Source organism: Leopardus geoffroyi, chromosome B4, assembly GCF_018350155.1.
Source record: "Leopardus geoffroyi isolate Oge1 chromosome B4, O.geoffroyi_Oge1_pat1.0, whole genome shotgun sequence".
NCBI lineage: Eukaryota > Metazoa > Chordata > Mammalia > Carnivora > Felidae > Leopardus > Leopardus geoffroyi.
The window spans coordinates 17894709-17909062 of NC_059341.1; the positions used below are offsets into that span (position 1 = coordinate 17894709).

Genomic DNA, 14354 nt, shown 5'->3' on the forward strand with positions numbered 1-14354 from the left:
ATTCTCAATACAGCAGGCAGAATGATCTTTTTCACACTTAGATAAGACCATGTCATCCTGTCTTCAGAGTCTACCTATGACATCCTATCACCTTCAGAGCAAAAGCCAGACTTCTACAGTAGCTTCCATGACTGGTCCCCTCATCCCTTCTGGAATTCGCCTTCTACTACTGTGCCTCCACTTGACTTCTCTCCACTAGAAGGCCTCTTAGCTAATCCTTCAACACTCTAGTCCATTTGTGCCTCAGGGCATTTACACCTTCTTTTCCCTCATCCTGGATTGTGCTGCACCCAGATATGCACTTGACTCCCTTCCTTACTTCTTTCTGATCTGCCCCAAAGTTTCCTCTTTAGTAAAGACCTCTCTGAACACTACACTACATTACACACGCATACACAGTTCACAGTCTCTTCCTTGTCTGACATTTTCTCTCTCCTTCCCCTGTGTTATTTTTCTCTATAACACCTATCACCCTTATAGTTTTATTTCTGTTTTCCCCAACAGTGTTAACTGCATGATGGCAGGAATTTTATCTGATCACTGCCTTATCTCCAGAAACTTAAACAGTATCTGGCATGTAATATTACTCAATACACATTTGTTGGATAAACGGGTGGATAGATAGATGCCTTTATCTTTTGAAGTACTTTATATGCCTTTGGTATGTATTTTAGTTTATTATTGCTAGAATATTAATTATTTTTATATGCAAGATTCTGTTATATGCCAGATTTGTTGAAAGCCAAAGCTCAGTGGCTTATAACTACAAGCATTTAATTTTTGCTCTCAACTATGTGGGTGGGCATAAAAGAATAACGGAAAGAGTATGTGTTTCTTGTCCATAGCTCTTTATAAATCTATAGAGCGAGCTTCAAGCTGTGTATTTCTGTTGCTTGTGTTTATCTGGGACCAAAGCTAAAGGATGAAGGTCTTATCTGACATTTTGTTGTCGAGCAGAAGAGTGGGAAAAAAGAAAGCGCACTTAACGCTTCTGGTGAGACGTGGTATGCATTATATCTGCTCATGTCCGTTGATTGGAGCAAGTCATGTGGGCAAGCCTAACAAGGGCGAAGCATCCTCTACAATAAGAAGCTTGGCAAGGGTAGGGAATACAGACGGTCCTTATGAGAGAGAGAGCAAGAGCTGATAAATGGCACAATAATATAGTTTACCACTCATATGTATCATCTTATATAATCCTCTAACGTTTTTAAGAGTGTAGAATAATGTCTAGTCCTTTGCAGGTGAAGAGATATTAAATGTTGGATAGGATTGATGTTTCTGTTATCCCAGTTTTATGGAGCAAGCTGAGAAGGGGATCATCCGCCCAAGGCTACCTAGGTAGAAAGTGGCAAAGTACATCTGCTTCTTTGGACCACAGTGCTAACCACTGGCATACCACACATCAAATACACTAACCTCTAAAGGAAGAGAATACAATTTCTACTTTATAGATATGAACAATTAAACCGCACAAGAGACCTGGATGAAAATACCCAGTTGAGGGAAAGAATGGGAGTTTCACTTAAGTGTGTTTGATTTTAGTGACCAGGGTTTTCCCAAATGGCCTCCAGCTCTGAACTTATGGAGCATCACTGTGACCCCCGTGGCAGAGGGGAACATGAAAGAATATAGAAAGGGAAAACAAGTTGTGGTTGATCCTGGTGCTACTCCAGTTATCTTGATAATTAGATTCTGTGACCAATGGTTCCACAGGAGAGGGAGAGGAGCTGCCAGACCTAGGTGCAGAGATGAGAAATATCAGTTACAGACCATTAGTCCTGATTTTCTCGTTCAAGTTTTGGAAGAAAAATATGGACTTTAAAAAGCTGCCTGAACTGTGTGGTTTTAACATTGGCTTCATAGCAAAAGAAACATTGGGTTGAAACCACAAAGCCTGTTGAAGCTATAGGTTTCATAGAGGAATTTGATGTAATCTTGCCATCAGATGAAAATAAAAGCAAAAATTGTGAATAAAAATATTGCTCTTGATGATTACCAGTTTTTTTTTTCTCCTGTTAGCTGACATGGGATCAGCACTTATAGATTCACTTACAGGCATTGATTTGTTTTCAATATAAACTGAATATTTACAGCATTTTTCCTCCTTGGCTAATAAAACAAAATAAAGCAAAAACTTACAAAGCACATACACACAGATGCAAAATATTGACCCGATCTCCGAGTGTGTGGATTGGCTCATTCCCTACAACTTTTATTTTATGCTCAAAGTGACCATAAGGAGTCACTTATTTCTTTTTTACCTGTTCCCTCAAAATCAACCTCTTTCCTTCATTCCTTCTTGTTCCTTCTCATGACATCACTGTTCTTTAGCAACCCAGGCTTGAAATTCCACAGCATTCTTTGCCATTCCCTTTAAAACTGCTCACTTGCAAATCCTGCTGACCTGTCTCCAAAATATTTCTCCCATCTCTTCTGTTTTTTCCCCTTGTTACCTTGGTTCAGAGCAGCGTTGACTTGAATGGTAAGCTTTTTAACCGCAAACTTTTACTAATTTTACCCCCAAAGTATGTATGCTATAAATTAGTTTCCTTTCACTTTTTCCCCAGAACATCAATTTTGTGCTTTTCCAGGTCACCTCTTTCTCCTTTTCTAACTTCTGGTTGTTTCTAACTTAATTTTCAAATCCATTCTCTATTATGGATTGTACCTTCTTCATTTCAATACTTTGATGAATATAGATTCTTGTTTTAAAACTAATCCAGGAGGATACTGGAGAGAAGACTTTTTAGGCAAGATTAATCACATGTCTAGGGAAAGTAGACACACTTAGCCATGCAATAGAATCCTGTGATTTTTTGGCATCAGTGTATGATGATGTCACTCATTTCCAGAGTACGTAATAATGGAGAATGATGGCAAAGTTAAATCCCCTCACTTTGAATCGGATCTTCAGAGTAGATCTTAAGTAAGGATTGTTGCCAGACAACATTCAGATTTAAATATAAATATCCCAAAGAATTATCTGTTTTGCCTTCTTCTTTTGTCGAAACTACATTAGAAAAGCAAGACTAGTGTTCCCTTCAGAAGAACACATATGACAGTTTTCTATCTTGCATCAAGGGTTATTCGTGAGATAATTGGGTTATTTGTAAAACCAAAGCCATAACTACATGGCTTCACAACATACTGCTTACAAACTGGGAAAAACATGGCCCAAACACTTTTCATCCATCCTATTTTAAAAATTTAGACTTCCGCATTATCAGAATTATTACTTGCTACAAATATCAATTATTAGAATGGACATCAGCATCCCAAGGTTTTTTTAATTTTTTTTTCAACGTTTATTTATTTTTGTGACAGAGAGAGACAGAGCATGAACGGGGGAGGGGCAGAGAGAGAGGGAGACACAGAATCGGAAACAGGCTCCAGGCTCTGAGCCATCAGCCCAGAGCCCGACGCGGGGCTCGAACTCACGGACCGCGAGATCGTGACCTGGCTGAAGTCGGACGCTTAACGGACTGCGCCACCCAGGCGCCCCGCATCCCAAGGTTTTAGTGTTTTATTTCCCTCAGGCAAATTGTTACTAAGTCAGCGACGTGTCTTGCAACTGATGATGGCTTAAAACTCAGAAGGTACAGTAACCGTAGGATGCTTCAGCACAATTTTTCTGATGTCTTCTCCCACCCGCTGAATGGTTTTGGTTGCTTTCGTTGTTACACTGATCAATTTGGTTGGATTCTTGGCATCCCTCCTCATTAACCTCAGTGTCTCATCAGCTTTATCTATAAGTGCTTGTTGAGGGCTCCTTTCTTTCTGCAAACAGTCATGTTTGTTTCAGTGGGAATGAAAAGGCAAGGGAAAAAGTATGGGTACTTTTGTCTTCACTTTTAAGATCTCACCAGCAGCTTTTTACCTTATAATGTTAAGCTGTTTGGTGTGTTTGTTACATTTGCCTCAGAACAATACATTCCATAAAGGCACTGGTGTTAAGGTCTTTCTACCATATTTTTCTAAAGGAAATACAATACATACCCCGAAAAAATACAAATTATTGGAAATATTTACAGTTTGATAAAAGACTTCAAGGCAACATCAAGAAATTTGACACTCGTGATTGCAGTCTTCAATATTCTGGTTTTAGCATGTTTGGTGTAGTCTGGCAAAATATAGGAAGTTTATAGGAGTATTAGCAATATACAGAAATATATAGAAAATATATAGGAAAAAAGTTGGCCAAAGCCTGTGGTCCATTCAGTTTAGTATTTTAATTGTGCTTCTACAAAATGAAATTGGACAACTAAGTAACTTAACCTATTTTAAAGTTAAAAATTTACAATTTTGTCATCTTTTATTTGAGAGAAATGCTAAATACCAAAAATGGACAAGGCTGTTAAAATACTTAGATTTTAGCTTGAAAATTGTTCGACTACTACTTCAGTCTATTTGTAGTCACTTTGATATACAATATAGTGTCTGTAAAGATGGAAAATACTTTGTACCACCTAGAAAATTTCATTGAATGCATGGGTGAAAGCAACAGTGTTTCTAAAGAGCTGATTTGTTGTTGCAGACGAGAAAAAAGACACCTCCAAAATATGTGGCAAACAGTGTATCACATAGCTGTTATAAATTCTATTCAAAGAATAGCTAACTTTTAGCAAAACCTACTCCTGGAAAGGAGACCTTATACAGACACTCAGTACGTTTATGCTGAATGTAGTTGTTTCGCCTTGTGGGTAGGACTATATTACTGTGCTCAGTGCAAAAGAAAAAAAAATACACTTTTACCCTGGAGATATTTCAGATTTTTAAATTTTCTGAAGATTGATCATGTTTAAACCTCAGGTAGACTTTTAGATTTTTTAAATTAAATATATATCTTACCATCAGAAGTCCCAGGAAAACCGTAGACATTGTTACCTGGAGATAGATGAAGATCAACTAGACATATCAGTCAAAAAGTTCACACATTTATGGTACGTTGAAGCTGGCAATAATTTATTAAGGACTAGAAGTGTTAAAATATCGGTTTTATTTTCTTAATTACCAATGTGGGAATGGCTGTAGGGAGTGGAGTCTCATATAAAATAAATGGAAAATCTGTTTTATCAGAAAGATTACATTAGGGTAGCACGAAGTATAGTTGCTACAAGCATTCACAGAGCAAGAACTCCAAGTCCCTCTGGAGCCTGAGTCATCTACTTATGAGGACAGGTGCACAGGTGAGTTGGTTTCCCTGTGGCTTAGGGATGTGGAAGGAGATCAGCTCAAACCAGACTAATCTCTGCTTCTTAGTGTAAATTTCAGTCATTTACATTTCACCTTTGCACTTTTGTTTAATATGCAAAGTTTTTTGTGGTATTTTGTTCAAAGACACTGAACTCTATCATTGCCATCAACTCTAGCCTTTTAAGCAATTATAGGTTAAAAATAATTGTCATAACTTTTGCAATGGACTGAATGTTTGTATGCTCCCAGTATTCATATGGTGAAGCCCTCACACCCGATGTGATGGTGTTTGGAGGTGGGACCTTTTAGGGGTAATTAGGACTAGAGTAGGTCATGAAAAGTGCTGCCCTCATGGTGGGATCAGTGCTCTTATTAGAAGAGGAGAGATGTAAGATCTCTCTGTCTCTGTCTCTCTCTCTCTCTGCATGAGTATAGAAAGCCGTGAAAGGACATACCCAGAATCCGAGAATCCAACCATGCTGTCACCCTGACCTTGGACTTTCAGCCTCCATAACTCTGACAAATAAATTGTTGTTTAAGCCACCCCGTCTACAGTATTCTGTTATAGCAGTCCAAACTAAGATAGGCTTATTGTTCTAGATATGTTTCACTATTAAAATTGTTCAAAATTCATATTTAAAAAATTAACAAAACTTATCCATATACTACATGAAGTAATTTCTAGTATCCCCTGAGTTAGAGTGTGATACTTTAGGAAATACTGCTTGAGGTCATTGCAGAGTAAAACAAGTTGACTTTCATGGTCTTTAGATGAAAGTCTGGGCCATCTTCACAGGCCGGAGAATGTGTCAGAAAGCTCGCAGTCCTTTGCATGCCTCAGTTTCCAAACTGAGTCTTGGCCTAACGATGTTTCAGGCCTCTGTTTTTCTTGTGCATGCCAGATGCCAAGGAATCAGGCACACACAACTCCATAGTTATAAACCCCACCGTTTCCAAAGTTTGGCTCAGGAGTAAGAGACACTTCCTCTGTTTACTCTTAAATACAAACATATTGGACTGACTTGGTTTTTTTTTTTTAAACATATTTTTTTTTTAATTTTTTTTCAACGTTTATTTATTTTTGGGACAGAGAGAGACAGAGCATGAACGGGGGAGGGCCAGAGAGAGAGGGAGACACAGAATCGGAAACAGGCTCCAGGCTCTGAGCCATCAGCCCAGAGCCCGACGCGGGGCTCGAACTCACGGACCGCGAGATCGTGACCTGGCTGAAGTCGGACGCTTAACCGACTGCGCCACCCAGGCGCCCCTGGACTTACTTGGTTTTTAAGATGTACTCATTCTGGCAGAATAACAAGGAGTAATGGGGACAGGACAAAGAATTTCAGGATCTTCCAATTTCTTTTTACAGTACTGGTCCTTTTACCTATCATTCCTGGCTCACTTCTGATAGACTAAATGAGTTGTCTCTGTTTTTCCTGAGCATTGGCTCATCAACCTTCTTTTTCTAAGACATCCACTCATGTTCATGATATCTTCTTAAGGGGAACTATTACCTCATTTAAATTGAAATCAGGCCTAAGGATGCAAATATGGCAACTGGTTTTAATAATATGGCAGATCAGGTGATCTGAACACTACGATACTGTATACACCTAGAAATGTCAAACACGCATTTATTTAAATGTTAAATTGAGCTTAAAAAAGAGAAATCTCCAGATGAGAGGAACCAAATATGGAAAAATAGAACAGGAGACATAATATGACTGTCAAAATTAAGAAGAAAATATGGAATAGATGAGAGGGAGGAAAAGGGTAAAATGAAACCCAAGAGTGAATCCTAATGTCAGTTGTGGAAAACCAACAATGGATTGCTGAGTTTGCAAGGAAGGCCTGGGCATGCATACCTGTCCTCTTAGTTTCCTCTTTTCTTTTTGGAGCTAGTTAGCTGAAGGGGGCATGAGATCTGCTTCGCTTCTTGCTGTAGTTCTCAATGGTAAGCTTCCGTACAGGAAGAGCTGGAAGTTTTCAGCACAGGTTATAACCTAGGCTGTTTCTTTCATGAGTTGTATACGTTAAAAGACCACTTGTCTATAGGTATACATCATTTTCATCATTATCAATATCATTATCAATCATTATCATTCATCAATATCATTACCAATATCATTATCATAACAAGTTGATATTTTGATCTCCCATCTGCTTCAGTCTTAGCTCTTAATTACTGCAAAACTTGAGCTAAGAAAGAAAGTACTACTTATTGGATTTTCCTCAGATTCCCAATAGCACCTGAATCCCCAGTCCTCTGGGTACTGGATGTTTGATATTGCTCAGGTCTCTGCTCTTTTCTCCAAACCCTGTGCTTTTGTTTATTAGTTCCCTGGGATTAAAATAAAAGATTCGCTCTTCTCTTCCGTGTCAGAACTACCTGCAAATCATTCTTCACACTAATGCTAGAAAAGTATTTCTTACAGTGGAAATTGTATACCTTGGCATTTCTCTACCAGTTGTTGTATTTATTTCAAGCCCTAAATTGGCCTACTTGGCCATTTATGATGTGGTAATTGTCTACTGTCTAGTTCCACATCTAGTGACTTTATCTTACGCATGCTTACCCTATCATGAGATGTTCTCTGTGCCAAACTCTCACAGTTTTGTGAAACAAAAAACAACAGGCCAGTATATTTTTCTGCCTTCACACAAATCTTCTCTTATCATCCAAAAAGACCTTGTACCTTTTTTCATCTTGGCAGTAACTCATCATCCTTTAAAGCTAAGAACTTTTAACTTAAGCATTACTTTTCTGGAAGTCTTCCATTTGTCCATCTGTTCATTTACCGTGTCATCCATTCATCCATCTTTCCACCTGTCTGTTAACTCATTCTACAGTGATTGTCTACCCACCATGTACTGTGGTCTGGGAATTGTGCTATGAATGCAGGAGTAAAAGGGTAGGTGTCGTTCTTCCCCCCATGGCGTCATATCTTTATCATAAACATATCCCATGGAACCATAATGAAAGATTTACGTGAGTGCCTTATCCACTAGTCAGTAAGTTATTTTACAACCATGATGGCATATTTGGCTTTCAGTGCATTGTACCTACATGTCCGTGGCACAGGGTGTTGTTAGTAAATGCTGATGGACTAACTTGCTGTGTAAATTCTATAAATGTCTTCTAAGTTCTGTAATGTCATACATTATTATCTTAATTATGTAAATACATCCAGGTGACTACTTCTGGTTTAGTTCTCTCTTGCAACTTTGAATCTTGAATATCTGAAGACGTTTGAAACAGGGTGAGGAGATGTTGGATTAATTGTAGCAGGTGGAAGAACAAAGTTTCTTTACCTAGTGGCCTAGAAGGTTTAACCAGGCCTTGACTCTGATTCCTAATGCTAGCATCTGAGACTCCCTTGGTTCCCAGTGATCCTAGCCCTGTCCTCGAGCCTTCCATTTATTCAGCAAGTTTTGAGTAGTTTTTCTGTAATTTCCATCTGTACCTTCATCTATTTATATCCAGCTTTTTGTTATTGCTAAGACCTAGAACTCCAACTTACATGCTTACATAAAGTTCAGCATATCGCCAAAGGCCACCAAACATTCTTCATAATATTGAATGTGAAACATCTGTAGAAAAGCTTATTGTGTGAAATCTTACATGGAAAACCTGCTAAATGATGCCTGTATGTTATCTCTTGTCAAGGTAATTTGCCAGTGGACCTCCCAACTCCACCTGAAATGTCAGCTCCGGTCACATTACCTCCACACAACTGTACAGACAGTGAATTTGTTTGCAGGTCCATTGGTCACTGTGTTGAAAAAATCCAGAACTGTGATTTTAGATATGACTGTCCTGACCAATCAGATGAAGCATTCTGTGGTAGGTGAATTCCTATTTTGTGTTAAATATAGCCACAAAACAGACAGTACTAGTATAATCTCTAAGTAGCATGGCCTAGTGTCCTAGTTACAAATTTTCAACCTGGCTTAGAGCAGGTTTTAATATAAAAGCTATTCATATAGGAAATTATAGTAGAAGAATCAGCATGCATTCTTCTGTGCTGCTCAACAAGAGGTAAGTGTTTTTAAATTGAATTTTTTGGATTCAAAACACTTGTTTTTTTTTTTTAATTTTTAACATTTATTTATTTTTAAGAGACAGAAAAAGATAGAGCACAAGTAGGGGAGGAGCAGAGAGAGAGGGAGACACAGAATCCGAAGCAGGCTCCAGGCTCCGAGCTGCCAGCACAGAGCCCAACGTGGGGCTCAGACTCACAAACCACAAGATCATGAGCTGACTTGAAGTCGGACGCTCAACCAACTGAGCCATCCAGGCGCCCCAAGATTAAAAACACTCGTTTCATGGACTGTACTCGACTCCAAGACTACAGTTTACTAGTTCTTTTCTATCCATCCCTGTTTGTTTCTCTTCTACTCCTCACACTTGTGAAATGGGAATGTTTAAGGTGGAAGTATTATAAAACCCTCAAATTAGATGAATTTGTCCAAGTTTTCCATTGCCAAAATATAAAATGAATACTATGTTAAATATGTAGAATTCATACGAACCAATACAAATGAACGCTTCAGTACCTGTGTCCCATTGAAAGATGGGTTTCATTTATTGGCATCTGCCAATCCATGGCATTTAAGGCAAATTTGTAATTTAAGAGTGAACTTCTCAGGCAAAGACACAATCTTGGAGGAGAAAAATTAATCTGTGTCTGAGTGGACAAAGCACAAGATAGAGCAGAAGGAGTGAACACTTTCCCATTATTCCCCTTCCCTACTGTATATTGGATAGTATATGAATTTACTGTAATATTTCTCAAGTGTCTTGATGATATTAAGGGTTCGGACCATGCAGAAAATACAGAGTATAGCTGAAACTGTAATTTGTCTTCTGTCAGCATTGTCAAGAAATTCTAAAACTTACAATGTCAATTAAGGTTCATATTTAATTTAAGAAGAGAAATGCTTTTTAATGTACAAATATACAATAAATTAATCTAGACCCCAAAACTCATAAAATCAAAGCTAACTCACTGCGTGGATAAGAGGTTCTTAACCCTTAACTCAAGTTGGCGAGGAATGTAGGCTACGCTTTGCAGATGGAAGATAAAGTAATGGAAGATTGTGTAGTATTCAGACTTCCTCATGGGGAGACAACATCCTCTCAGGATGGTACCTAAGTTGTGGCGTTTCTAAAAGTTTACACAAAATCTAGTTAATTAATGAATGTCTTTAGCGAATACTGACTTTCTTCTTAGTTCAACTTTGTAATTTTAGTAATGTAATTTATGATGGGGTGGGAAGATTTGAGAAAGTTCTTCAAATGTCCTGACTGAAGGGCTCCTATTAAATTGTTATTTTAAAAGCATGGTGTTATTTATTTATTTAAAAAAAATTTTAATGTTTATTTATTTTTGAGACAGAGAGAGAGGAGCAGGGGAGGGGCAGAGAGAGAGGGAGACACAGACTCCGAGGCAGGCTCCAGGCTCCCAGCCATCAGCACAGAGCCTGACGCGGGGCTCGAATTCATCAACCGTGAGATCATTTCCTGAGCTGAAGTCAGACGCTCAACTGACTGAGCCACCCAGGCGCCCCTTATTTATTTATTTTAAATACCCATGAACTGAATTATTAAATTCTGAACAAATTATATGCTCTTGCCTCTGCCATCTTTCTGTAAGATGAACTATAACTAAAAATCTGCTGGTTTGGTCTTACATTTTCCAGTGTTTTTTTGTTGTGTATAAAAAACACAGCATGACGGGGCGCCTGGGTGGCGCAGTCGGTTAAGCGTCCGACTTCAGCCAGGTCACGATCTCGCGGTCTGTGAGTTCGAGCCCCGCGTCAGGCTCTGGGCTGATGGCTCAGAGCCTGGAGCCTGTTTCCGATTCTGTGTCTCCCTCTCTCTCTGCCCCTCCCCCGTTCATGCTCTGTCTCTCTCTGTCCCAAAAATAAATAAACGTTGAAAAAAAAATTAAAAAAAAAAAATAAAAAACACAGCATGAGACCTACCCTCTTAACAAATTTTCAAGTGTACAATGCATTATTGTTGACTCTGGGTACAATGTCTTGCAGCAAATCTTTGAGCTCATTTGTCTTGCTTGACTGAAACTTTATGCCTTCTAATTAAAAAAAAAAAAAAAAAACAGTGATTCTTTTCTTTTTTAATGATATGAAAAACAAAATTCTGGGGCGCCTGGGTGGCTTGGTCGGTTAAGCATCCGACTTCGGCTCAGGTCATGATCTCACGGTCCGTGAGTTCGAGCCCCACGTCGGGCTTTGTGCTGACAGCTCAGAGCCTGGAGCCTGTTTCGGATTCTGTGTCTCCCTCTCTCTGCCCCTCCCCCGTTCATGCTCTGTCTCTGTCTCAAAAATAAATAAACGTTAAAAAAAAATTTAAAAGAAAAACAAAATTCTACTGAATTTTAAATCTCTTCATAAGATAAATGTAATTATATGATCAATATTAACGTCAGAGATTAAATAACACACCTGAATGTCATGATTAAAAATCACTTTTTATTTTTGATGGAGTGTTTCCTTCTCAAACTTTACACTAAATCATGAACTCAGTGATGGTAGTGATTTGCTAACACTGCTAATTCCATTTAAAAGCTGATGTGTCCACTACATCTTCTATGGCATACACAAGAACAGTGGATAATTTAAGACAGACCAAAAGGCACATGAACATGTTCAGAGAGAAAGAGGAAGAAAACATTTCACACACAACCTATGTATTTCAAAAATCAGTGGACTTGTAATTTCATGTGATATTAGAACATAGTCATTACAAGAATATTGAAAACTTTCAAGGAAAGAGGTCCAATATAGAAGTTATTGTAAATATTATTGCTTGGAACTTGAGTAGTTTGGAATTTGGACTAATTCCTTCAGAGACCGAAGTCAAGTTTAGCTCTATAATAATACTGTGGTTACAGAACAGACTTACCAGAACTTGGGTCGTGTAAGCAATGTTGGTATTATGTGAGAAGAAACTGCCAATGCTTAGATTGCTGCTTTAGGACCTAATTGAAATCTCACCTCCTTATCAGAGCAAATTCTGTAGTTTTTGCATTTATTCCCATGTTATAGCTACTATAGATATTTGAATATAGTACACGCAGATTTCTTTAAAACTCTGCTAGTAACTATACAAATCATTTGCCTAATTATTTTAATGATGCTATAATAATAATAATAATAATAATAATAATAATAAAGAAACCCAACAGTAAGAAAGTGCTTGATACAGGTAGAAATTGCCATTTATTGACACATTTATTGTGATTAGCTCATCTTGTCTTTGTTCTTTTCTCTTCAAGCCATGAAAGTTTGCAGCTTTGAAAAAGGAAGCCTGTGTGAATGGTACCAGCCGATCCCAGAAAATCTAATTCGAGATTCAAACACATTCAGGTGGGGACTTGGCAATGGAACCAGTATTCATCATGGGGAAGAGAATCACAGGCCATCGGTGGATCATACAACGTAAGTGACTACATATTTTGAACATGTCTCTTAAGAACTGTGTGTGTTAAGCAGTTCCCAAATTCCTGACATACCACCTTACCGAAAGCCATTGCAATTATAAAGATGAATGTTTAAGTTACAGAGTAAGTGGGCTAAGTGCACTCTTTCATATAAAATTGAAAATAAAACCAACTATTTAGTTAAAAAAAGCTGTAAATACTCTTGTAAAAGTCATAGAAACTTGAGAAAAGTATAAGAAAAATAATTTGTAGTATCACCACTCGTTGAAAAGTACTGTTAATATATTGTTCAAAATGATCTGGGGCATCTGGCTGGCCCAGTGGGTAGAGCATGTGACTCTTGATCTCAGGTTTGTGAGTTTAAGCCCCATGTCAGACATGGAGCCTATTTAAAAAAAATTTTTTTTAATTAAAAAGAATAAAATTGTCTACTCTTTCCTTTCTCCCCTTCCCCCCACCCCGTGCCCCAAATCTGTTTTCCCTATTTCCTCCTTTTCTAAGCTCATCTTTCTCCTTAACCCTTTTCCTCCTCTTCTAGTCTTTGATCTTCATTTATTTTGGTCTTTTGTTTCCAAGGCTTCGTAGCTCATACCTTACCCTGTTTTGGAGTCCACAGATACGTTGAGTGCTGACTTCCTTAAGATCCCATCCTTCATTCTTTCCTCTTAGTGATTTCATAGAAGGACTACCGAAGACAACAAAGGGATCCCCATTTGTATTACCAAGAATGTTTTCAAAACCTTTGTACCTTCACACCTCTTTGCGGTTAAAGTTTCATGAGCCCCACTTCTGTGGCTTCTGTTTCAAAGAAAACTAATGGTGTGTCCACTGCCAGTCCATCGTTGCCTTGCCCAACATGACCTGGTACTCAAGGAGAGCTACAATATCTTCTGGGCTGACTTTTGCACTCTGATTTTCTGAGTTCTCTTTTGTGGTTTTGTTTTGTTAAAATGGTTCCAGTTTTACTATCATTCGATTTCAGGATTAGCAGCCATGTTGCCCAAAGTATATATATAGTAGCAGATATATATAGTAGCAGATATATAGTAGCAGATATATATAGTAGCAGATATATAGTAGCAGATATATATAGTAGCAGATATATATAGTAGCAGATATTCATAGCAGATATGAATACCAAGTGTTTTGATCATGTTTGACAGTTGGCGATTAATTTTGGAAATTTCAGTATACAAATTTTCCTTGGGCTGCTTCTAATAAAAAAGCAAAGGATAATTTCAGAAAGTTTCTCTGGCACCTGCAAATAAACCACACTAAGTCAATCATCTGTATTTCCATAAAGAAAAAGGCAGACTAGAATCTCACTTGTATGTGGGAAAGGTATACATAGAAATGTGGTAGCTTATTATAAACACAGAAACATAATTTGCTTCTAACTTGTTTGTCTCTCCCCTCCCTGCAACCCCCAATAGACTGCACATTCTCTGAGGTGTCGCAGGGTCTGTGACTTCCCTTTTCATTGCATTATTTCTAAGTGACTGATATATAAAAAGTCTCCATAATTATTTGTTGAATGAATTAGTTGATGATAAGAACTTAAATATTTATGCTTTATAATTATATGCTGCAAAGCAAAAAAATTAAATATATTTTAAAGGAGAATATTTAATAATCAGATAATGTTTAATAGATGTGTTCCACATGACAATGAATCAGGAGAAGGGAGCAGTC

General features: G+C 37.9%; 1 protein-coding gene across 1 annotated transcript in view; it reads left to right on the forward strand.

Moving 5' to 3' along the window:
* Window positions 1-14354, forward strand: part of MALRD1 (MAM and LDL receptor class A domain containing 1) — a 772911-nt gene that overhangs the window by 242864 nt on the left and 515693 nt on the right. Inside the window, 2 exon segments of the mRNA XM_045462674.1 lie at window positions 8864-9040; window positions 12498-12660. Coding sequence (XP_045318630.1) covers window positions 8864-9040; window positions 12498-12660 — 340 coding nt within the window.